Below are 25685 nucleotides of genomic sequence, written 5' to 3'. Positions count from 1 at the left end.
GTCCGGCAGCCGGGCAGCCAATCCCAGCCGCGCTCCTGCCCGGCTGCTCAGGGTGGTGGCACGGCGCCCGCAGGCGGCTTGGAGAGCTCGAGCTTTGTGCCCAGCGGCAGGTAAGGTGCGCGGCGGGATCTGGGTCGAGTCGGGCTTTTCTAAAACCGTCAAGCAGGAGCCTGAAAACTGATGCTAGTGCGAGACCCGGCGCGCGCCCCGCTGCCGGGCCCACGAGCCCTCGGCGCCGCCCACCTCGCCCTGCCCGGGCCCGGCGCGGAGCTGGCGTTCTGGAGGCTCCGCTGGCCCGGGGTCCCGACGTGCTCCCCAGGGAGGGCCTGTCTCAAGTAAACAAAGACCAACTACTAAAAACATTATATCTATGTTTCATTTGTAAAATGGTGATGGTTTGGGTTTTTATGCAAAGGTATTCGGCTCCTGCTGCTGGCTCGGCCGGAAGGGAATCCGGGAACCCGCCGCGCTGGGGTTGTGCTCCTTGGTAGGAACCCTGCGCAGGTCCCTTAAGCTCTCCTGGCCGCGCTCTCCTCTTTGGAAACTGGAAAATCTTATTATTTCAGATGTTGTTCTGAGGGTTACATGAAGTAAGTGCACTCTTAAAAAAAAAACTAAGGCTGAGCTCGCAGCAACAACAGGGTTACCTAGACACAACTATTTCAAAGTACTGATAACCCTGAATTGTTCCACAAAGGAACTAAGGTAGTTTGCAACAAAATCACGTAGAATAGTAACAAGTCAGCATAGAATAAACATAACCAGATATTGGGAGCAGAGGTAATGTAAGACAGAAAATAAGTCCAGGGGAAAAAAATAAAGTGTGAACTTGCTGTGAAAATGGAAATGTTCTGTATTTAATTAATTTACACTTAAATAGTGTGTCTATATGGAAAACAATATGGAGGTTCCTCAGAGAACTAAAAATAGAATTATCATATGATCCAGCAGTCCCACTCCTGGGCACATACCGGGACAAAACTATAATTCAGAAAGATACGTGCACCCCATGTTCATAGCAGCATTATTTACAATAGCCAAAATGTGGGAACAACCTAAATGCCTATCGACAGGTGAATGGCTAAAGATGCAGTGCATATATACAATGGAATACTACTCAGCCTTAAAAAAGAGTGAGATAATGCCATTTGCAGCAACATGGGTGCAACTAGAGACTATTAGACAAAGTGAAGTTAAGTCAGAAAGAGAAAGACAGATACCATATGATATCACTTATATGTGGAATCTAAAATATGACACGAATGAACCTACCTACAAAACGGAAATAAATTCACAGACATAGAGATCAGACTTATAGTTGCCAAGGGGGATGGGGAGGGGGAGGGATGGACTGGGATTTTGGGGCTGGTAGATGCAAACTATTACATTTAGAATGGATAAACAACAAAGTCCTACTCTACAGCACAGGGAACTATATCCAGTCTCCTGGGATAAACCATAATGGAAAAGAATATTTAGAAAAGGAATGTATTTATGTGTATAACTGAGTCACTTGGCTGTATACCAGAGACTGGCACAACCTTGTAAATCCACTGTACTCCTTCAATTTTTAAGAAGTGTGTGTCTAGTGGCTGCCTTATAGGACATTGCAGGTCTATATTGTTTTTCTACTTGAGTCTCAAATTTGTCTCTAGGAAAGTGAACTTGGTCATTTGCATTGTTCCTGTCATTTGAAACATACGTCCTTCATTCATTCCTCAAATATGAATGGCCTTGGAGGAAGTAGAGCCATTCCTTATAAATAGCTAGAAAGACAGTTTTCTGTACTTCATTATTAGAGCACCCTGATATATTATCATGTGAAAGTTTACTCAGTTGAGGAACTGGGGCTGGGACGGATGGAGTCAGTGAATATGGCATAATTTATAACTTTTTTTTAGAGTTTTGAATAAAAATGTTAACTTACCTTTATAGGAAAATTTAAAATATATAGATACGCAAAAAGAAACAATCACTAAAAATTTCACCACTCAGAGACATAATTGCAGTTAAGATTTTGATGTGTATATTTCCAGACCTTTGCCCCATGTAGCCATTTTATTTTCCTTGGTAGGCCCCAAAGTATCAGCTCCCTCCAAGAAAGGAAAATCCAGTCTGGGGGCAAGGGTCGCTTTTACCTTAACCTTTGGACCTCTCAGGCCAGCACCTGGCCCCATCCAACAAGGTCACCGTCTCCCTAATCCTTCTCTCGTACTTCTGCCAGTGGCCTGGCTTTGGGGCAGTGGTTATAGGCATCTGAGAGAGCATTTCGGAGAAGAGGAAAGTCACAGCTGTGGTTCATTCCGCATGAGGAGTAATCCAGGGTTTCTCATCCTTGGCACTGTTGATATTTGGGGCTGGATAACTTTGTTGGGGGAGGGCCGTCCCGTGTATTAGAAGATGTTTAGCAGCATGAGGGCTCACACGCCCCCCCCCCCCACTTCTCATCATGACAATCAGCAGTGTTGGTTGAGACCACTTGGGGTAACGGAAATTGCTAAATTATTCATGACGTGCACTAAAGAGGTTCATATTCCAGTTTGCACGTAGGAGAAGGACTGAGATCGAAAGAGAGGCATAGCTTAAGCTAAGGAAGCTGTTTAGTCCTGCCTGTACGATTCACTTACGGTGAGATTTTGGTGGGCAGGTATATCAGTTAGGATGGAAACAGGAAAAAACCACAAAAATGCAAGACACTTTTGAGGGGATTCCATAGAAGAGGGGGTAGGATTTGGGGAACCAGCAAATGACAGTGCGACACCCGGGGAGGACGGCCGGCGGGATGCCATCCCCACGCTGGCCGGAAGGGGCAGGGAAGGGACTGGGATACCAGAGCTTGGAAGTGGGGGCCGGGTGGGTGGGTGGGAGAACTGGAGGAGGAGCCGCCCTCCAGGGCTGCTGTGGCCCTGGCAGATGCAGACACTGTCAGAGCAGCAGCCCAGCAGATGGGGGATAAGTTCACCAGCCTCTCCCTTTGTTACGAGTCCAAGTTCGTACTGCTCAGCCGCATGACAGGCCACTAAATTGAGAGAGAAAGTGTTAGGGCAAGGAATAGCAGCTTTTTTGGAAAGCCAGCAGACAGAGAAGATGGTGGACTTGTGTCCCAAAGAACCGTTTTACCCCCAAGTCAGAATTCAGGCTTCAGAGGGGAGGGGGTGTAGCAGATTGTTGCGAACTTCTTGGTGGGCCAGACCGGGAAGGGGATGTTCTTGCAGCGGTCCAGGTAGGTCTGCTGTAAACCTCCAGCAAGAGGAATGTGATTCTCTGTTGTGCAACTTTTTATCTCTGTATGAATGAAAATTGTTATACCTTTAAAGGTCAAGCCTGGGAGGCAGAACCTTGAGAATGTGCTCTCATGTATATTTCAGGCTGTAGGCAACATTCTTTTGCAAAGAAGTAGAGCCAGCATAAGGAAGCACAGGCAGCAGAGTGCAAAGGTGAGCGCTAAAGGAATAGATCCAGTATGGAGTCAGGCTTGTTCTTCTCTGTTACACCTTTCCCCTCCTGTACCCACGGAGCTCCTCCTCTGGCCAGTCCCTAGTGGAAGCTGGTGGGTGAAGCAACCCAGGTGATGCAGCCTGGGGAGGTCAGCCAGCTCCCGAGGGGGTGGGAGCAGGGCCGATGGAGAGCCCCCAGAACCACCAGTAGCGTGTGATCTAAAGTCTTCTGCCTCTGTAGAATGAAAGTTTGAGGGCTCTAACTCTTAAGGGGGAGGAAAAGGAGATAGGCAAAAAATGTTTTTGAAAATTAAAACATAACACACGCAGGGCACTGCTGCTTCTGACCTCTGACTCTGTTTCAAGCACTAAGGTCAAGTCGTGCTGTTTTAGCTACTGCAGGATTTTTTTTTTCCAGCTTTACTGAGGTCTAATTGACCAAAAAATTCTGAGATAAACTATACAGTGTGATCATTTGATATACGGATACATTACGAAAGTATTCTCTCCGAGTAAATTAACACACATGTTTACTGGTTTTGGTTTTGGTGAGAACATTTAGGTTCTACGCTCAGCAGATTCCAGTTATTCAAGACAGTGTTATCAACTATAGTTACCATTAGATCCTCAGACCTTATTCATTTTGTAACTAAAAATTTGTGCCCTTTTATCAGCCTCTTCCTATTTCCCCAATACCCCAGCCCCTGGGAACCACTTTTCTAATCTCTGTTTCTGTGAGTTTGGTGCGGTTTTTTTTTTTTTTAGATTCCACATGTAAGTGATACCATGCAGTATTTGTCTTTCTCTGCCTGGCATATTTCACTTAGCATAATGCCATCCGGGTTCACCCATGTTGTCAAAAATGACAAGATTTCCTTCTTTTTTAAGGCTGAATAATATTCCATATGTTGTCATCCCTTGGTATCTGCAGGGGATTGGTTCCAGGAGCCCCCGTGGATACCAAAATCCTTGGATGCTCAAGTCCCTTATATAAAATGGTACAGTACAGTGAATATAGTTGGTTCTCCCTATCTGTGGATTTCACATCCTCAGATATGGACGGCTGACTGTATATGGGTCACATTTTCTTTTTCCTTTCATCCGTCAACACTTAGCTTGTTTCCAGGTCTTGGCTGTTGTCATAATGCTGCAGTGAACGTGGGAGGACATATATCTCTTCAAGATAATTATTTTCTTCCCTTTGGATATATACCCAGAGGTGGGATTGCTGGATCATACAGTAGTTCCGTTTTTAATTTTTTGAGGAATCTCCATGCTGTTTTCCATAGTGGCTACACCAGTTTACATTCCCATCCACAGTGCACAGAGGTTCCCCTTTTCCTACACCCTCACCAGCATTTGTTAACTCTTTTCTTTTTGATAATGGCCATCCTAACGTGTGAGGTGATTTCCCTTTATGGTTCTGATTTCAGTTTCCCTCATGATTAATGATGTTGAATGCTGAAAACCTTTTCGTGTACCTGTTGACCCTTTGTATGTCTTTGGAAGAATGCTTATTAAGTTTCTCTGCCCATTTTAAAAAAAATTTTTTTGGCCGCAGTGCGTGGCATGTGGGATCTAGTTCCCCGACCAGGGATCGAACCCATGCCCCCTGCAGTGGAAGGGCAGAGTCTTAAGCACTGGGCCGCCAGGGAAGTCCCTCTGTGCATTTTAAAATTGCGTTTGTGGTTTTTGCCATTGAGTTGTATGAGTACCTTGTATATTTTGGATATTAACCCCTTATCAGATATGTGGTTTGCAAATACTTTCTCCCATTCCGTGGCTTCCTTTGCTGTGCAGAAGCTTTTTACTTTCATGTAGTCCGACTTGTTTATTTTTATTTTTGTTGTCTTTGCTTTTGGTGTCAAGTCCAAAAAAATCATTGCCAAGACCAATGTGAAGGAGCTTACCCTTTACGTATTCTTCTAGATTTACAGTCTCAGATCTTAGGTGGCGCCGTACAAACTTTAGGATTGCTTTTTCTGTTTCTGTGAAGAATACCACTGGAATTTTGATAAGGATTGCTTTGAATCTGTAGATCACTTAGGGTAGTGTGGACATTTTAATAATATTCATTCTTCCAATCCATGAGCACAGAATATCTTCTCATTTATTTGGGTCTTTTTCGATTTCTTTCATTCACGTCTTACAGTTTTCATTGTAAAGATCTTTTTTTTTTTAATCGAAGTATAGTTGATTTACAATGTTTTGTTGATTTCTGCTGTACAGCAAAGTGATTCAGCTATACATACATATACATTCCTTTTTTCTGTATTCTTTTCCATTATGGTTTATCACAGGATACTGAATATAGTTCCCTGTGCTATCCTTGTTTGGTCCAGCCTTTCTTACCTGTTTTGATGTAGATATTTTCTCATTCACCAGGTATGTGGGAGTCGCTAAGCTAGTTTCTGGATCTCTTTCAGAAGGGATTGCTCCCAGGGTAGCTGTACATTCAGTGTGTCTGTGGCAGAAGGGGAGCTCAGGAGCCCTCTGTGTTGCCATTTTGGTCAAATTTACTGCAGGATTTCTTTAAACTTCTTAATCCTGCATATTCCAACTCAGTTGTGCTGTTTGGTGCACTCTTATAAAACATATCTTTGCTGGTGCCTGAATAAATAGTTGGATATTTTCTATATATCTTGTACAGAATGATTTTTCTTGTAGCTTAACTGTTTACTTTTTTTTAATCATCACAGAAACCATATTATAATACCTCAGAGTTTGAAAAGGCCTTACAGTTTCTCACCTGATATCTGAGAATTTGCAGAATCTTAAAAAAAAAAAATGCATGAAAAATATATACATGTATCAAATTATCATAGGTACAGCTTAAACTTATAGGATGTTATCTGTCAATTACATCTCTATAAAGCTGGAAGAAAGCGGCATAGGAAAAGAAAATAGGCACAAAACAGCAGAAAAGCATCATATGCTCAGTGTGGAGCATAACATGATTTATGCAGTTAACATCAAGGTCACAAATAACACACTGTGAAATCTTGCTTATAAAAAAAAATCTTGACTGATCTGCTAAGGAAAGAAAATACATTCTTTCTAGCGAGCTTTTCAATTGTTAAAGACAAAAGTTACATTTACAGGGATTCCTTCTGGGTGGAAGATTTATATTCCTTTGGCCCCCACCACACACACTTGTCATTTGTGCTGTGCTCGGATGTTCCAGCAGTTTGTCGTTTCCAAAAGCACTTGGCCAGAAAGAACTAGTCTTTCAGCAACAGGAGACCAAGGTTTGGACCTGGACTTTCTGGGGGATCAGTGCCTAACGACATGTATGGGCCCCCCTGGAATGTCCTGGTCTCACCCCACTTTTAAAATTTAGTTGCACTGCAGTTGCATTGTTTGCAATTATTTGAGTTAATAAGCTGCTCCTTTAAAGAAGGAACACACCCTGGTAAGCCTAAATACAGGATACCCGATGTTCATTCCTTAGTAAGAGTGTTTTGACTCCTGGTATAACCTTTCTCTTCTGTTATATCAAGCACACTCTCAGTAAAAGGCAAAAGGTTTTGAAATGGCCACGAGGAGGAACAGAAGGTACATGGGGCAGGTGGGAGGGGCTTGAAAGTTGGGGTGGGAAGGCCAGTGGCTTCTGTCTGGAGACAGTGCCGCGGAGAGCTTCACCTGTCCAGCACTGTTGTGCCTGGCGTCTCAGGGCAGCAGCTTTACTAGCTCTGATAACCTGAGCTTTGTCCTAGTTCACGTGTGTCTGTCTGCCCCCGAGAGAACCAGAAGAGAAGCTAATAACCTCCAGTTAACCAAGCAAAACAAGGAAGACAGCTAAAGCAAAGGAGAAGAAAATAATAGAAGTGAGTTAAAATTTATGGCGAATCAGCACCGGAAGAGTGTGTAGGGGTCATTTAACTTTGTCTGAGCTCATCCCCCCCGACCCCCAGCTTTTTCAAGGTGCAGGAACCAAGTTGCTCAGAGACCATGTGCCCTGGCCTCTGTCACAGAGCTAGTGGGTACCCAGGCCAGGTTTAGAACTAGTCTCTTTTTTAAAAAATTTGTTTTATTGAAATACAGTTGATTTACAATGTTGTGTTAATTTCAACTGTACAGCAAAGTGGTTTAGTTATACATGTATGCTTATTCTTTTTCATATTCTTTTCCATTATGGTTTATCACAGGATATCGAATATAGTTCCCTGTACAGTAGCACTGTGTTTTTTATCCATTCCATGTATGCTAGTTTGTATCTGCTAACCCCAAACTCCCAATCCATCCCTCCCCTACACCCTCTTCCCCTTGGCAACCACAAGTCTGTTCTCTATGTCTGTGAGTCTGTTTCTACTTCGTAGATAAGTTCATTTGTGTCACACTTTAGATTCCACATATAAGTGATATCATATGGTATTTGTCTTTCTCTTTTGAACTTACTTCACTTAGTATGATAATCTCTAGGTCCATTTCCCAGAGGGTAGCTTGTCTGCTGCAGGAGATACGGGGGAAGGAGAAACCTATTTGAAAACGCTTTAAACAGGTTATTTATGCAAAAGTGTTGACTTTTTTCCTTTAACTTTCTAGTGAACCACTGCAGCCTGAGCTGTTGTTTGTAATTATGCAGTAATTCAGGAACTAACTCGAGATTCTTCTTTTTTCTTTAAGTGGCTTCCCCTAGAGAGGCACACCATATATTTCTGGGTGGGAAGGCTGAATCCTAATTTAATTTACAAATTTGATGCAATCATAGGCACAGTTCCTATGGAAATTTTTTTTTTCTTTAACTTGACAGCTGTTCTAAACTTCATCTAGAAGTCTGAGCAAGCAAGACTAGATAAGAATACTGAACAAGTTAGTGAGAGAACTTGAACTACCAGATAGCAAAACATATTGTAAAGCTACAGTAAACAACATATTACAGGCACGGGAAGCCGGGTCAGTGGCACAGCCCAGAAGGTGAAAGAAAGAATAACCATATGCATAAGAATTTAAGTATGAGCCATTGGGGGAAAGAATGAAAGAGTCAGTAAATGATGTGAGAACAACTCAACTATTTGGGAAGATTACAGGAGAGTCTTATATCATGCCATATACCAAAATATAATTTAGATTAAAACTAAACATGTAAATAAAGGGAAAAAAAGTTAAAAAATCTAAGTGAAAATTAAAATGTATATGTCTTTCTAAACATAACACTAAAAGTCAGAAACTTAAACATCGGCAGGCGGACTCTAAACCACCAGGGAAGCCCTCGTCTTAGATCTTTTAGAATGTATTAAATGTAGAATAAAGTTCTCCCTGGGTTCTGTTCAGACTTTAATGGGTCTTGGAAGGACAGTGGGGAGGAAGGGAGAGATGTGTGATGGGCAGGGAGGGTGCTGAAAGGTGGCCTGGGGTTGCTGCCTACCCCAACAGTGCCATCTTATTACAAGGGAAGTTGAAAGCTGGAGAAGGAGTATGGAAAGAATCCTGGCCAGGATACCCCTGTTGAACGTGCTTTATAAGTAATAATGCAATTCACCCTTGGTAATTGACCGCTAGTGCCTAAGGTGGTAAGGTTTCTAGGTGGGGTCCTTTCTCAACCATGTGCATCTCTGCAAATTGGTTTGTTTTGTTTTGCATTCCCCAGATTCTGTGGGAAAGGTAGTAAAGTTCATAAGTAATGTTTTATTGACTTTTTATAGGAAACCTTTTCTGGAAGTTGTTATTAGAAAGGGAAGGCAAGCAACAGTAATGTTTCTACAAGAACAAAGGACTCGGGGCAATTTAGTGATTTCTCCTGTGGGGACTGGAGACAGAATTGGAAAGCAGTGGTTATTACAAGATACTGAATATATCAAGAAGAAGATGTGGCACATATATACAATGGAATATTACTCAGCCATAAAAAGAAACGAAATTGAGCTATTTGTAATGAGGTGGATAGACCTAGAGTCTGTCATACAGAGTGAAGTAAGTCAGAAAGAGAAAGACAAATACCATATGCTAACACATATATATGGAATTTAAGGGGAAAAAATGTCATGAAGAACCTAGGGGTAAGACAGGAATAAAGACACAGACCTACTGGAGAACGGACTTGAGGATATGGGGCGGGGGAAGGGTGAGCTGTGACAAAGCGAGAGAGAGGCATGGACATATATACACTACCAAACGTAAGGTAGATAGCTAGTGGGAAGCAGCCGCATAGCACAGGGATATCAGCTCGGTGCTTTGTGACCGCCTGGAGGGGTGGGATAGGGAGGGTGGGAGGGAGGGAGACACAGAGGGAAGAGATATGGGAACATATGTATATGTATAACTGATTCACTTTGTTATAAAGCAGAAACTAACACACCATTGTAAAGCAATTATACCCCAATAAAGATGTTAAAAAAATAAAAAAAAAATAAAATTAAAAAAAAAAAGAGTTCCCTGTGTTCTATAGGAGGTCCTTGGTTAATCTATTTTACATATAGGAGTGTGTATCTGTTGATCCCAAACTCCTCATTTATCCCTCCCCACCCATTTCCCCTTTGGTAACCATAAGTTTGTTTTCTGTGTCCGTGAGTCTACTTCTGTTTTGTAAATTAGTTCATTTGTATACTTTAGATTCCACATATAAGTGTGATATCTTATGATATTTGTCTCTCTCTCTCTCTCTGACTTACTTCACTTAGTATGATCATCTCTAGGTCCATCCATGTTGCTGCAAATGGCATTATTTCTTTCTTTTTTATGGCTGAGTAATATTCCATTGTACATATATGTACCACATCTTCTTTATCCATTCATCTGTCGATGGATGTTTAGGTTGCTTCTGTGGCTTGGCTGTTATTTCTATATATATATATCACATCTATGTATAATATATATATAATATGTATGTATATGTGTATATATAACTGAATCACTTTGCTGTACACCTGAAACTAACACAGCATTGTAAATTAACTGTACTGCAATTAAAAGGTGAGATCTTGAAAAACACATTTTTAATTAAAGAAAAATGGGAAGCAGTGGAATTGCTTGCTTACATTTGGAATTTTAATAGATGTTGCTAAACTGCCGTCTGTAGAGATGATACCTACCGATAGTTCCCCAGTAATAGGTAGGAGTTCCCTGGTGGTCCAGTGGTTAGGACTCTGAGCTTTCACTGCCGGGGCCTGGGTTCATTCCCTGGTTGGGGGACTAAGCTGTGCGGCAAGGCCAAAAAAAAAAAATCACAGATATTTGACCAACATGTGGCAAATGTTTTTTTGTGTGACAGGGCATCTAGGTAAAGTCATTTCACAGCTGAGGTTGAGCACTGTTTTAAGAGTCACCAGATTTTCCTTTTTTGGGAATCAGAGAGCATTTTAGAGCTGGAAGAGACCTTAGAGATGAGGTCCAGCCATTCAGCCTACACATGGAGAACCTCTTTGGCTGTGGTCACCTGGTTGGTCCGTGACTGAAGCCAGACCAAACCCTAGGTCTTTTATTTACCATAAAAGCTCTCCGGGTGTGTGTAAGACAGCCCTGGAAAGGTCTCTGGGGCAGTCTGGGTTTGGCTCCATAGCCAGGAAGCTGGAAGTTAGTTACAGCACAGGGCCACAGCACCGTGACTGTAAGGCCAAGTGCTTTAACCCACCCTGAACTTCAGACCCCTCATCTGTAAAATGGAGTCAATATTAGCCTTTTTGCCAAGGTTTCGAGGATTAGGGTTCATGTAGATAAAGCAGCTGACACAAGTTGTCTCACAGTTGTTACCATCTTCCTCATATTTCGTTATCTGACTTCCCCACCCCACATGTAAGGGACACATAACACTGCATTCTTTTTGTTTTGTTTTGTTTCATTAGGACATGACCAGACCCATTTGTTACACGTTGTCTCTGGCTCTTCCCGTGCCTTTCTTTTTTTCTCTTTTTAAATAAATTTGTTTATTTATTTATTTTTGGCTGTGTTGGGTCTTCGTTGCTGCACCGGGTTTTCTCTAGTCGTGGCGAGCGGGGGCTCCTCTTCGTTGCAGTGTGTGGGCTTCTCATTGCGGTGGCTTCTCTTGTTGTGGAGCACGGGCTCTAGGCGCTCGGGCTTCAGTAGTTGTGGCTCGCGGGATCTAGAGCACAGGCTCAGTAGTTGTGGCACACGGGCTTAGTTGCTCCGCGGCATGTGGGATCTTCCCGGACCAGGGCTCGAACCCGTGTGTCCTGCGTTGGCAGGTGGATTCTTAACCACTGAGCCACCAGGGAAGCCCTGCATCATTCTTTTAAGTATACAGAAGCATCCCTTCTAGTATGAGAGATGCCAGCCCTTGGGGGTTGGCAGTGTTCTTTAGAGAAACATTACTGGTGTGATGTCCCCAGGGGGGCCAGCGACCACCTGCCGGTGTCAGATCAGACACCGGCCTGGGTGTCCTCACTGGAGGGCACAAGGTGGTGAAGGCATTTGGGGAAGATGGGGCCAATGGGACAGGAAGTGGGGGGAGAAGGGGGGTGGCCAGGGAGAGTGTCGGCAGGGAGTTTGGGGAGGTCCCACCAAGGTCCTGAACCTCTGCTTTTGTCTTCGCAGCTCCTGCAGAAAGGGACCAAGATGAACGCAGAGGTGAGTCCTCCAAAAGGACCCGTTTAAGGATGCTTTTTTCTGCAGTGTCCCTCATTTCTCCTTCACAGAGTGTCTCCTTTCCTCCAGAGTTTTCGGAAACATCAGCACAAACTTGAAAATATGTCCCCTCCTTCCTGCCACCACACATGGCTCCCGGTGATATGGGAAGAATTAGGCCCCTCTGAGTTCTTATCTGTGTCAGTCCAGCTTCAGTTAGATTAAGATTTATCTGCTTCAGTTAATCCTGAAACAACACTCATGGGTTAGGGGTAGAGTGGGCTGGGCCCTGGGGGCTGCTGGGCCCTGGAGGCTGCTGGGCCCTTGTGTTATTCTGGGGACACTTAACTCTGCTTACAAGGACCTTTCTCTGCATCGTCTCCCTGTCACCTCACTTCCACTGAACCTGTTCTTCGATCCAAGGAGATGCCTAGTCTCTTTGTCCCTCTGATTTTTCCTGACCAATCAGCCCCTCCTGCTCTCACTCCCTTCCAGGTCCAGCGTAGATCGTGGGGTCCATCTCTTCAACTGCTATTGTGCTCACATCTCCAACTCCTTTTCCGCTTGTCCCCTTGATGCCCCATGGCCAGCCCAGAGGCTGTCCCCACAGGATGGTGGTCTTGGGTGAGAGGCACAGCTTCATGCTGTTTGCGGCTGGCAGAGGTCTTAAAACCTCATCTGGGTGCTCAGCACACCCACCGGGCCCCCTCCGTAGCCCCAGGCAGCTCTCTTGCCCTTTGCCCGAAACAACCAGGTCTGGTCTTCCTCACTCTTCCCAGCTCCCTCCTCACTCTTAGCACGTGGGTAACCTTTTACTTTACGGAGAAAAACTGGAACCATCAGCCATCATCTCTCTCAATTTCGGACTTCCTGTTTGGCTTGTTCCTTTTTTCAGAGTGGAAGGGATGCTTGTCAGTGACAGAGCTCCAGGCTGCGAGGACAGGAAAACACAGTTTAATGCGGTTTTTAGCCTGGAAGTTCAGATGCAGGGCAGGCTTCAGGGCGGGTTGATCCAGTGGCTCAGCCACATCTTATCAAGGATGTCCAGGATCTTTGCATCTCTCTACTCTCATCCAAGTGTTGGCTTCATCCTCGAAGTAGTGCCCCTCAGGGTTCTAGGATGGCTGCCGGCAGGGGCTGGGACTACATGCTTCCTCATTCGCTCTGAGCGGGAGAAAGACATGGCTTTCTGCAGCGCTCCCAGAAAAGTGGGAACCTTCTTTCCTGAAGCCTCCACCAAACTCCTGCTTAGGTCTTGCTGGCCAGAACCAGGTCACATGCCCATTCCTGGACTAATGACTGTGTCAGAGGAGCCAGGATTTTGCCAACTGGCTTAGACTAATCAGTCCCACCTGGTGCTGCTTCCCCCTCTACCCCAGGGCTGGATCTGGGAAGAAGGAGGGCGAGTGGACACTGGGAAAGGACCCATTGCATCCCGTCCCAGACATTTCTGGTGAAAGCGTATTGACTGAAAAACACGCACACCTAAAAGTTGAGAATTATGTTTTATTCTGCTGACTTACGGAGGACTTAACCCCGGGATATAGCCTCTCGGGAAACTCTGAGGGACTGCTCCAAAGAGGTAAGGGACAAGCCAGGATATATAGGGTTTTTTGCCCCCCAAAAAAACCCCAGGCAATTGGAACATCAAAAGATTACTGTTAAAGGAAAACAGACATCTCAAGTTAATGAAGTTATCACTTTTCTATGTATGGGAAGATGCGAGAGTCTAGGCTTCTTGAAATCATTCCTTTGATAGGCACCTTAGCTATCTAGGGTGCCTAAGAGCAGTAGCCTGCTCTCTCCCATCCTGAGTCCCCTCAGGATGCACCTCGGGGGCAGCTGCAGTGGCTGAGGGCTTGATGGCCTCAACAGCCTTTCTTTACTGAAATGTCCACACTCTGAATTGCAGACTCTGCCGCCTGTTCAGACCCTGTACCACCTCCCTGATTACCTCCTGGACCAGCGGCACTGTTGGGCTCATTTCTACTCGATCTTTCCCATCAGTATTTCCAACTGCTTTAGTTTTTACTTTCTTCAGAACAAAGCAACACATGAGGTCTTGTCGAGCTACCGTAACCCTATTTTTCTCATTCCCTTCAGAAACTCATCTTTAATAGTAGTTTTTTGATATAATTCAAAAAGGTACGTGCACCCCTATGTTCATAGCACTATTCACAGTAAACAACCTAAATGTCCATTGACAGAGGAATGGATAAAGAAGATGTGGTGCATATATACAATGGAATACTATGCGGCCATAAAAAAGAATGAAATAAGGCCATTTGCAGCAACATGGATACAACTAGAGATTATCATACTAAGTGAAGTAAGTCAGAAAGAGAAAGACCAATAGCATATGATATCACTTACATGTGGAATCCAAAATGTGGCACAGAGGAACCTATCTACAGAACAGAAACAGACTCACAGACATAGAGAACAGACTTGTGGTTGCCAAGGGGGAGGGGTGGTGAGGGAGGGCTGGACTGGGAGTGTGGGATGAGCAGACGCAAACTATTATATCTGGAATGGATAAACATAAACAACAAGGTCCTACTGTATAGCACAGGGAACTCGTCAATATCCTGTGGTAAACTGTAATGGAAAAGACTATAAAAAAAGAATGTAGATATGTGTAAAACAAAAAAAATAGCTTTTAAAAAGTTTAGTTTTGTAATAATGTCAATACACAGACCTAGTACAAAACTCAAAAGGTATATACAAGACGTTAAATAGTCAAAAGCGAGTCCCCCAGGTACCCCATCCCCCCAGCCTCCTCCACCCCAGGGCTGGCCTCTGTTAACCATTTTCTGGGGCCTCTGCCACCTTATCTGAAGGCCCTGTAACTCACTCTAATTCTCATGTTCTTGGAAGTTGTGAAAAAAAAGAGTAAAAACTTAGCATTAACATTAAGCTCATAGAACCTGGCCTGGTAAGAATTCTATCAATCATCAGCCACCCCTTCTGTTCTATAATTTTGACCTTTCCTTTGGTGCTTTTTTTTTTTTTTTTTTTTTTTGCGGTACGCGGGCCTCTCGCTGTTGTGGCCTCTCCCGTTGCGGAGCACAGGCTCCGGATGCGCAGGCTCAGCGGCCATGGCTCACGGGCCCAGCCCCTCCGCGGCATGTGGGATCTTCCCGGACCGGGGCACGAACCCGCGTCCCCTGCATCGGCAGGCGGACTCTCAACCACTGCGCCACCAGGGAAGCCCCTTTGGTGCCTTTTCTCTCTCAACCTTTTGAAAATACTCCCAGACCTTGGGTCCCCCTCTAACTATTCTGCCTTAAACACCCTGTGACCACCTTCTAGTGGTGGTGGTCACCCTTCTCACTACCCTCTCCTGTCTCATCCCAGGGCAGCCTGACGTGGTCCTCGCTGCTCCAGTAAAACTTCTCAGAGCTCTCTCTCTGGAAGTGATCCCTCCCTCCTGTGAATTTCCGTCACCCTTCTTTTGTTACCTTCCATCCTTTGACTTGGAGCAGAACCGTCTGTGTGCCCTGTTCATCTTCGCACCCCCATAGCAGCTGGCAGGATGCCTCCAACACCGCGTGTCCTCACTCTGGCAGTTGACTAAATGATGGGATGATTCAGAGACGGTTGAGTCATCTTGTGATTCATTCCAGATCTTGGGTGGATCAGTAGAAACGTAGAGGAAGGAAGACTTGCAGAGACTTGAGGCTGGGTGGAGAGGGAGAGAGGAGCGGGGTCTCAGCCGTAATCAGCCCTTTGGTCTCAGAGGATTTGTCCAGTGCAGGAATGACTCCCAGGATTTCCAGCACGTCAAGCTGGGTGCCTGACAGAATTTGCAGACCCACTGGCCTTTGCCCGGAAGTTCAGAGCACAGCCAGTCAGGTGGGGTGGGTGGTTGGAATCAAGCACAGAACGTGATGATCCAGGTCAGGGCAGGACGGCCAGGTGGAAATGCCCGGTTTGCATTTCTTCCTGGGACTGGAGCTTGGAGGAGAGGATGGCTCGTAGCGCATGATGTGGGAGACTTCAGCCTAACGGTGGTCCTGGAAACCTTAAGAGTGCGAGACACCCCTCCCCCACTCTGGGAACATGGGGAAAAGAGAAGAACAGAGGGACAGGCTTGAGCACTGGGGAATGTGCAACGCTAGGGCGCAGGATGAAGTGTGAGAAGGAAACCTCGCCGTGAGACGAGGGAAGACAGGGAAGGAGCGAATTTAAAGAAGGTCCCCTTAAGTGTCAAATACGAGTTGAGGTCCAGGAGAATGCCGCTGAGGGAAGGCCCTTGAACTTGGCAGTGAGAAGATCTGAGATGCCCTGTGATACGGCAGAGAGGTGTGGTAGTGAAAACCAGCTTACAGTTGGGCTAGAAGGGTGAGTGGAGGAAGCAGATGCGGCCCAGGGGATATGAGCAGCCGGCTGATTTGGGGGCAGTGGACACGCCACAGGCAGGGACAGAGCGCACTGAAGACCAGGTGGCAGAGGCTGCCCAGCTCTGTAGCCGGAGCCCTAGGACAGGAGCAGCGAGTAAGCCCAAGGCTGTACAAACTGTAGAGCGCTCACCTGCTCAGAGCATCCCTCGGATTTTTATATCCATTTTAAGTGTTTGTATCTTGGATAACATGCATTCACATGATTGAAAATTTTAAAGAATTTAGAAAAAAAAAGATTTACTCTGGGAAGACCTCTTCTCTCCCAGCTACTCTGTTACGCTCCCAGGCGGCCAGTGCTACTGGTTTCTTGGCTATCCTTTCAGAGAGATTCTAAACATATACAAGTATTTTTTCCCTTCACCTGCCTCCCCCCCTTGTTTTTTTTTTACACAAACTAGAGCACACATCTTACACTGGTCTGTATTTTGCTTTTCTCAGCCAACAATATATCTTGGAGATCAGTCTCTTCCAATACATAAAGAACTTCCTTGTTCTTTTTTATAGCTGTGTAGCATACCATAATTATATAACCAGTCTGCTATTAACAACATATACATTATTTTCAGTCTTTTGCTGTTACAAGCAAGGCTGCAATAAACCTGGGTCATTTTACTTGCATATATGCTTTAGAAATGGATTTCTCTGAGCAAAGAATATTTGTGTGATAAACATTTCCAAGTTGCTCTCCACAAAGGTTGTCTGTTTTTCTCTCCCTCTGGCAACATATGAATATGCCTGTCTTCCCAGGCCAGCCAGTGTGTTATCAAACTCACTGATTCTTGTAAACAAGTGAAAAACAGGTTGTCCTTCCTGACTATTTGAAATCTTCATACCCCCTCCTGGAGTGGAAACCCAGCACCTGCCCTCAAACCTCCCACCTTGAAGTTCTATAGTGATTTTACATTTTCTTCTACTCTCCTCACCTCAGAATAATTTTTTTTTCCTGAGTTGGCAGTGCATGTGTTTTTTTGTTTTTGTTTTTGCGGTACGTGGGCCTCTCACTGTTGTGGCCTCTCCCGTTGCGGAGCACAGGCTCGGGACGCGCAGGCTCAGCGGCCATGGCTCACGGGCCTAGCCGCTCCGCGGCATGTGGGATCCTCCCGGACCCGTGTCCCCTGCATCGGCAGGCGGACTCTCAACCACTGCGCCACCAGGGAAGCCCCCATCCATTTACTTTTAATCTATATGTGTCTTTATATCTAAAGTGGACTTCTTGTAGACAACATATAGTTAAGTCTTGTTTTTTAATCCACTCTGACAATCTTTATCTTTTAACTGATGCATTTAGAGCATTAACATTCAAAGTGATTATTGATGTAGGTGAATTAATATTTGTTACTGTTTTCTATTCATTGCCTTTGTTCTTTGGTCCTGTTTTTCTCTTCCACTCTTTTTCTGCCTTTTGTGATTTAAATTGAGCGTGTTATATGATTCCATTTTCTCTTTTTTCTTAGCATATTGGCTATACTTCCTTTTTTTATTGGTTGCTCTAGGGCTTGCAATATACATTTACAACTAATCCAAGTCCACTTTCAAATAATAACTATACCATTTTACAGATAGTGTGAGTACTGTAAAATAACATAATAATTCCATTCCTTTTTCTTGTCCTGTGTATCACTGCTGTTACACATTTCACTTATGTATAAGCATACATAAGCATATAAATACATACATAAAGTATATACATAAGCGTAAATAATTGAATACTTTGTTGCTGTTATTATTTTATTGTTATTTAGATCAATTAAGAATAAAAAAAATAAAGTTTTTATTTGACCTTCACTTAATCCTTCTTCCTTTCTTTAGGTAGACCTGAGTTTCTGACCTGTATTATTTTTCTTCCTCTCTAAAGAACTCCTTTTAACATTTCCTGCAAGATAGGTCTACTGGCAACAAACTCCCTCATATTTTTGTTTGTCTGAGAAAGTCTTTATTTCTTCTTCACTCTGGAAGGATAATTTCACAGGGTACAGAATTCTAGGTTGGTAGTTTTTTTTCTCTCAACACTTTAAATATTTCACTCCACTCTCCTCTTGCTTGCATCGTTTTTGAGGAGAAGTTGGATGTAATTCTTTTCTTTGTTCTTCTGTAGGTAAGGTTGATTCCCTCTAGCTTTTGTTTTTTTCTTTTTTTTTTTGGCTGCGTCACGCGGCATATTGGATTCTAGTTCCCTAATCAAATTTGCACCCCGTGCAGTGGGAGCACAGAGTCTTCAATACTGGACCACCAGGGAAGTCCCGTCTCTCTGGCTTCTTTCAGGATTTTTTTCTTTATCTTTGCTTTTCTGTAATTTGAAAATGATATGCCTAACATGGTTTTGCAGGGGTGGGGGGGTATTTATCCTGTTTGGTGTTCTCTGAACTTCCTGGACCTGTGGTTTGGTGTCTGACATTAATTTGGGGAAATTCTTAGTCATTACTGTTTCGAGTATTTCTTGTGTTCTTTTCTCTCTTCTCTTTCTGGTGTTCCCATTACATGTATGTTACACCATTTGTAGTTGTCCCACAGTCCTTGGATATTCGCTTCATTATTCAGTCTCTGTTCTCTCTGCTCTTCAGTTTAGGGGGTTACTATTGAGATATCCTCAATTTCAGAGATTCTTTCCTCAGCCATGTCTACTCTGCTAATAAGCCCATAAAAGGCGTTCTTTGTTTCTGTTACATTGTGTTTGATCTCTAGCATTTCTTCTTCGTTCTGTCTTAGAATTTGCGTCTCTCTGCTTACATTGCCCATCTGTTCTTGTATATTGTCTGCTTTATCCATTAGACCCTTAGCATAGTAATCATAGTTGTTTTAGATTCCCAGTCTGGTAAATCCAACACTCCTGTTATGTCTGGTTCTGATGCTGCTCTGTCTCTTCAAATTGTGTTTTTTGTCTTTTGCTATGGCTTGTCATTTTTCTCTTGATCGCCAGACATGATGTATCATGTAAAAGGAGCTGCTGTAAATGGGCCTTTAGTCATGTGGTGGTGAGATATAGGGGAAGGGGAAGCATTCTCTGCTCCCGTGATCAGGTCTCAGTCTTATAGTGAGCCTGTGCCTCTGGACTGCAAACCACACAAGTATTTCTCAGTTGTTTCTTTTCTTCTTCCCCTCTTAGGTGGGAGAGTATGGCTAGAGTGGGCTAGAGTTGGGCGTTTCCCTTCTCCCAAATGGAATTCTAGAGTAGTCTGGAGTTTTGTACAGTGGACCCTTACACAACACCGGGGTTAGAGATGCTGACCCTCTGTGCAGTTGAAAATCTGCCTGTAACTTACCGTCGGCCCTCCATATACACAGCTCTGCACCCACAGATTCAACCAGCCGCAGCTGTGTAGTACTGTAATATTTACTTTTTAAAAAAATCCATGTGTAAGTGGACCTGCACTGTTCAAATGCATGTTGTTCAAGGGTCAACTGTTTTTCCCTTCCCTGCAGTCAGTTAGGGTCTGATAATTCCCCAGCACGTTAGGGTCTGGTTAGCTAGTTTCCTGCGAGGGCAGGCCTCATTAGGAAGAACGGGCACGCTCTGGTATATTTCAGTGGTGCTTTTTCCCCACTCCTGCTGGAAGCACAGGGGGAAACATCTCCAGTATTTACTGTGGGAACCTGGTCAAGCTCTTGGAGGTAAATCTCACAAAAATGAGAGGGTCTCCCCATGACTGGGTCCCCCTGGATTTTTTAGGTCTCCAAGTTGTCCACACTGAGCCCCCAGCAGCTCACCCATTACAGTTCAGGCTTTCCTACTGGTTCTGGCGTCTGGTTCCTGTGGTCGTTTCTACTCTTGAACCTCTGCTCTGCTAAGTTATTCTCTTCATTAGTCCCTCTGTTTCTCCAATCTTGGGGGCAGTGGTTTGCCTTGTGTCCTCACCTCTCTTACGGATCCTGGAAGACTTAGTTTTAGTTAGTTTTTCAGTCTGTTTAGCTGTTTACCCATTATCAGGATGGAGTGGCAACTTCCAAGCTCCTTCCATGTGCAGTGGGAAACCAGAAGCCCTCACCTCTTTGATTTGCAGTTTCCTTTCAGAACATGCCTTGAAGAAGCCTCACGTCAGATGAGCAGGTGCAGGTAAAATGGTCTCTCTAGCAAAGTCATTTTTCTCAAAAACAAAGTTCTTTCCCACAGAGGAACTCAACTGTTAATATGTCAGCATTTTCACCCATATCTTGTCCCTTTGTGTCAGTTTTGCAAAGGAATGTTGTGTAAACCAAACTCAGAAGCACTTTCAGTCTGACACCATGCCAGCCAGGTTTTGTACACAAGTTTGTGTGTATTGTTAATTACTAAAATAGAAAAAGTAACTTGGCTTCTTACAGTTCATGAAGCTGTTTCTTAACCTCATGGCTCTTTTAAAGCTAATAGAAACTTATGTTCCTGGTTATTTTCTGGAATGTAGTAATTTAGTAGTTAATCTTAGGAATACTGTATATATTCAGCCTCATAAGGAGATTGCTTGTTTCCTTTTTTGGGTGAAAGAAGAAACAAATATTTGATCAGGCGTGTGTGTTTGGGCTGTTACAGTACAGATTTCTCTAAAGACTGTCTTTCTGCTTTTCGTATATGAGACTGTCCACAATTAAAAGTAAAAGGGTAAACTTGTAACCCAGAAGGTACTAACAGGGCTAAATGGCCTGTTGTCAGTTGGGCATTGTGGCCTCTCCTTCCCACACTCTCCCTGACTCAAGGAAGACAAGCCTGGAACTGCATTGCCCACTGGTCCATTTCATGTGTGACGTTGGCCAGTTAGAAGCAGACTTGGGAGATTTGGAAGGCCGAAGAAAGAGAGACTGTTATTGAGAGAGCACAGTTGCTTCTTCCCAGCTGCAGGCTGAAAAAGGCCGCAGATGCTTTCCCCGAGGTCTTGGCGTCCAGGCAAGCTCCTGAGAATGACTTGCTTCAGTACGGCAGGGAGATGGTCAGTGATGGCTTCTCTGGCTTTAGCTCCCCAGTGGTGGCAATGGTCATGTAACCCAGAGGTCCCCAACCCCGGGGCCGCAGACTGGTCCACGGCCTGTTAGGAACCGGGCCACACAACAGGAGGTGAGTGGCGGGCGGACGAGTGAGTGAAGCTTCATCTGCTGCTCCCCATCACTCCCCATCATTCCCCATCACTCCCCCATTGCTCCCCATCACTTCCCATCACTCCCCATCACTCCCCATCGCTCTCCTGTCACTCCCCATCGCTCCCTATCACTTCCCATCGCTCCCCTATCGCTCCCCCATCACTCCCCCATCGCTCCCCATCACTCCCCATCGCTTCCCCATCACTTCTCCATCGCTTCCGCATCGCTCCCCCATCACTCCCCCATCACTCCCCCATCGCTCCCCCATCACTCCCCATCACTCCCCATCACTCCCCCATCGCTCCCCCATCACTCCCCATCACTCCCCATCACTTCCCCATCACTTCCCCATCACTCCCCATCACTCCCCATCACTCCCCATCACTCCCCATCACTCCCCTATCACTCCCCCATCGCACCCCCATCACTCCCCATCGCTCCCCATCACTCCCCCATCACTCCCCATTGCTCCCCCATCACTCTTCATCACTCCCCATCATTCCCCATCACTTGCATTACTGCCTGAACCACTCCCACCCACTGTCCATGGAAAAACTGTCTTCCATGAAACCAGTCCCTGGTGCCAAAAAGGTTGGGGACCACTGATATAAGCCTCTAATTCCCCGTGTTAAAACTCTGTGCTTAGAACACATTGAATGCTTTCTCTTTTCCAGACTGAATCCTGACTGGTACCTTGAGGGGTTTATGAGTAACCTGACTGGTACCTTGAGGGGGTTATGAGTAAGTTGTGGAACAACAGTAGTACAAAGTCTGGGAGAGAGGAGGTGGAAGTAACCTGTTGGAAGGTTCTCATGTGTGAAATGGTACGATGTTATCTTAAGGTGGGCTGTGCTAAGTAAAATATGTATCATATAAAGGCCTTAATAAACCACTAAAATTGTTACAGCTACTAGCTACCGGGTGAGATTAAATGGAATCATTGGCAATACTTTATTCATCTGAAAAGAAGTCAGAAGAAGAGGGAAAGAAGCACAGATTGGACAGATAGAAGACAACAAGACAGTAGATTGGAGCCCAACCATATCCGTAATCATAGGGTAAATTGTTTAAACACTTCACTGAAAGGCAGAGATTGTTAGACTGAATAAAAAGCGAGACCTGACAATACGTTGCCTACAGGAAACTCACTTCAGATATGAAAGCACACATTGGTTAAAAGTGAGGGGTTGGAAAAAAAAATGTACTATGCTAACACAAATCAGCGGAAACTGGGAGTAGATTGATGATATCAGACAAAATAAATTTCAGGGCAAAAAATACTACCAGGAATAAAAGTGGTCATTTCAGAATGATAAAGTGGTTAATTCATCAAGACACCATAACCACCCTAAAAATTTATATTCCTGACAATAGAGCTTTGAAATACATCAGTCAGAAAGTGATAGAACTGTAAAGAGAAATACACAAATCTATAATTATATTCAGAGATTCTAGTACCGATCAATGATTGATAGAACAAGTAGACAGAAAATCAGTAAGCATATAGAAGACTTGAATAACATCATCTACCAACTTGATCTAACAGACCTATGGGACAGTCCAGCCAACAACAGTAGAATACACATTCTTTTTAAGTGTGCTCAAAACATTTACCAAGACAGACCATATTCTGGATCATAAAACATGTTTTTAAAAATTTAAGGGTTCAGGGCTTCCCTGGTGGCGCAGTAGTTGAGAGTCCGCCTGCCTATGCAGGGGACACGGGTTCGTGCCCCGGTCCGGGAAGATCCCACATGCCACGGAGCGGCTGTGCCCGTGGGCCATGGCCGCTGAGCCTGCGCGTCCGGAGCCTGTGCTCCGCAACGGGAGGGGCCACAACAGTGAGAGGCCCACGTACCGCAAAAACAAACAACAAACAAAAAATTGAAGGGTTCAAATCATTTAAAGGATGTTCTCTGACTGATATTTCTCTGGAATTAAATGAGAAACCCGTAGTAGAAAAATATCTGGAAAATCCCTAAACATCTGGAACTAAATAACATACTTCTGAATAATCCACTGACCAAAGAGTTCATCACAAGGGAAATTAGACAGTATCGTTAACTGAATGAAAATGAAATCACGACACTTCCCAGTTTGTGGGGTGCAGCTCAAGCACTGCCGTCACTTACAGGGAAGTTTATAGCACTAATGTCTGTTTTTGAAAAGAAGAAAGTTTTTGAATGAATAACTTAAATTCCCAACCTCAGAGTTTTTTTTAAAAAGAGCATATTAAACCCAAAACAAGCAGAAAATCTGAAGTAATAAGGATAAGAGCAGAAATCAACGCAATAAGGAAACAAAAAACAATCAAGAAAATCGGTGAAACCTAAAGAGAGTCTTTGGGGGTTTTTTTGAGATCATTAGAATCGATAAAACTCTAGCCAGGCTGCTCAGGGAAAAAGAGAAGACACAAATTACCAATATCAGAAATGAGACAGAGGACATTACTGCAGATTCTACAGAGAGTTAAAGAATAATAAGAGAATACTGTGGATACCTTTATGGCTAGGAAAGAGTAATTTAGATGAAAGAGTAATTTAGATGAAATGGGCATATTCCTTGAAAGACTCAGACTTCCTAAGCACTTTGAAAAAGAAGTGGCAACCTGAATGTATATATATTCCAACTATACCTATTAAATAAACAGTCTCTGTAGTTGAAACCTTTCCACAGAGAGGAATTCTGGATTGAAGAAGCAGGCTGCTCTGATGTGAACTGCTTATAGAGAGAGGCATTTGTCAGGAACTTCAGGTGGCGTCTAAGAGCTTTCCATCCCACGACCATAAGGAACTGAATTCTGCGGACAACCACGTGAGCGTGGAAGAGAACCCTGGGCTCTGGATGGGGACGTAACCTGCCAGCTCCTGACTGCAGCCTAGGAAGACCCTGGGCAGAGGACTCCGTTAAGCCACATTCAGATTCCAGACCCTCAGCAACTGTGAGATAATGAATTTGACAAAGGATCAGAGCGCTCTACTTGGGCAGACTCCTTCCTGATCATTTGCCACCGAAAGACGATCAGAAAACAAAATGAGTGTCATATGGTTCATTTGTGTATGTTTCATGAACTCATCCCAGTACTCCAAACCCAGTGCCAACAGAGAAAGCCATGAGACGCCAGCCTCCAGCAGCAACTCTAGTCCAAATGATTCAAGATCAGCCCCTCCTTCATCCAGTCAAGAAATCGTGTCTAGAGCTGCCAGTTCTTCCTCAGAAAGACTGAGACAACACACGCTTCCACAAGCACAGATGGATTCCCATACAGTTACCTGTTTCCACACGTAATACAAAGAAACGTAGACAACCGGTTTCTCGGGCAAACTGTTCCAGCTAGACTGCCAGTGTATCTTGCTTTTAGTCCATTGCAGGTACTATGGTGGCAAACATGTGTATGCTCATTAGTAATATGTGATATTTTGTACAATGTCAAGCTGCCGTTTCAGCTCAGGCCACATTGAACGCCAACCCAGCCCAAACTACTGCTTCATAGCCTCTACGTTGGCACATGTTCCTGGAGAATAATCACCACTGGCTCCAAACTCAGTCCAAGAAGGCTAACCCCTGAACGAGAATGCTAAACAAAGATGTCAGTTTGAGGCCGGCTGGATTGGATGTACAGGTCCTCACGAGCTGCAGTTCTCTTTAGCATTGTGTATTTCTTTTCTTCCTTTAGTCAATTTATACGGTAATGGGAGCCACAGAAAGCTGGAGGATTTCCTGTTAGGCATGAGGAGGTCAGCCGCAGGCTCCCTGCAATAGTGCCAAGTTAAGGATGATGGGAAACAAGTAAACAATCTAAAACTTGAAGAAGTGGGTCATTTTATGGATGATGGGCTTGGCGATGAGGGTGGGAGTGGGGAAGGTGCAGGTGAAGAAGCCAGTGCAATTCAAAGACCTGGATTAATGGTTTCGGCTTGATCTTATCACCGCCTTCTTTACTTTACTAATGCCAGAGGGCTGCCCCCTGTCAAGAGTTAGGCTTGAAAAACCATGCCAGCTGGAAAGGAGGGTTTGACTTTAGGAAAATGTTTAAACAGTAGTGTAATTTAAAAGTATATATGAGGGCTTCCCTGGTGGCGCAGTGGTTGAGAGTCCGCCTGCCGATGCAGGGGACACGGGTTCGTGCCCCGGTCCGGGAAGATCCCACATGCCGCGGAGCGGCTGGGCCCGTGAGCCATGGCCGCTGAGCCTGCGCGTCCAGAGCCAGGGCTCCGCAACGGAGAGGCCACAACAGTGAGAGGCCCGCGTACCAAAGGAAAAAGAAAAGTATATATGA

The 25685-nt window shown here is 44.6% G+C and overlaps 1 protein-coding gene across 1 annotated transcript in view; it reads left to right on the top strand.

Annotated features, from left to right (window-relative positions):
- Positions 1-25685, top strand: part of BLVRA (biliverdin reductase A) — a 54387-nt gene continuing 28702 nt past the window's right edge. Inside the window, exons 1-2 of the mRNA XM_079931824.1 lie at positions 1-110; positions 11928-11960. Coding sequence (XP_079787950.1) covers positions 11949-11960 — 12 coding nt within the window. The 5' untranslated portion in view covers positions 1-110; positions 11928-11948. The remainder of the gene's footprint in view (positions 111-11927; positions 11961-25685) is intronic.

Source organism: Stenella coeruleoalba, assembly GCF_951394435.1.
Source record: "Stenella coeruleoalba genome assembly, chromosome: 9".
NCBI lineage: Eukaryota > Metazoa > Chordata > Mammalia > Artiodactyla > Delphinidae > Stenella > Stenella coeruleoalba.
This window is presented reverse-complemented; position numbering and strand designations above follow the sequence as displayed.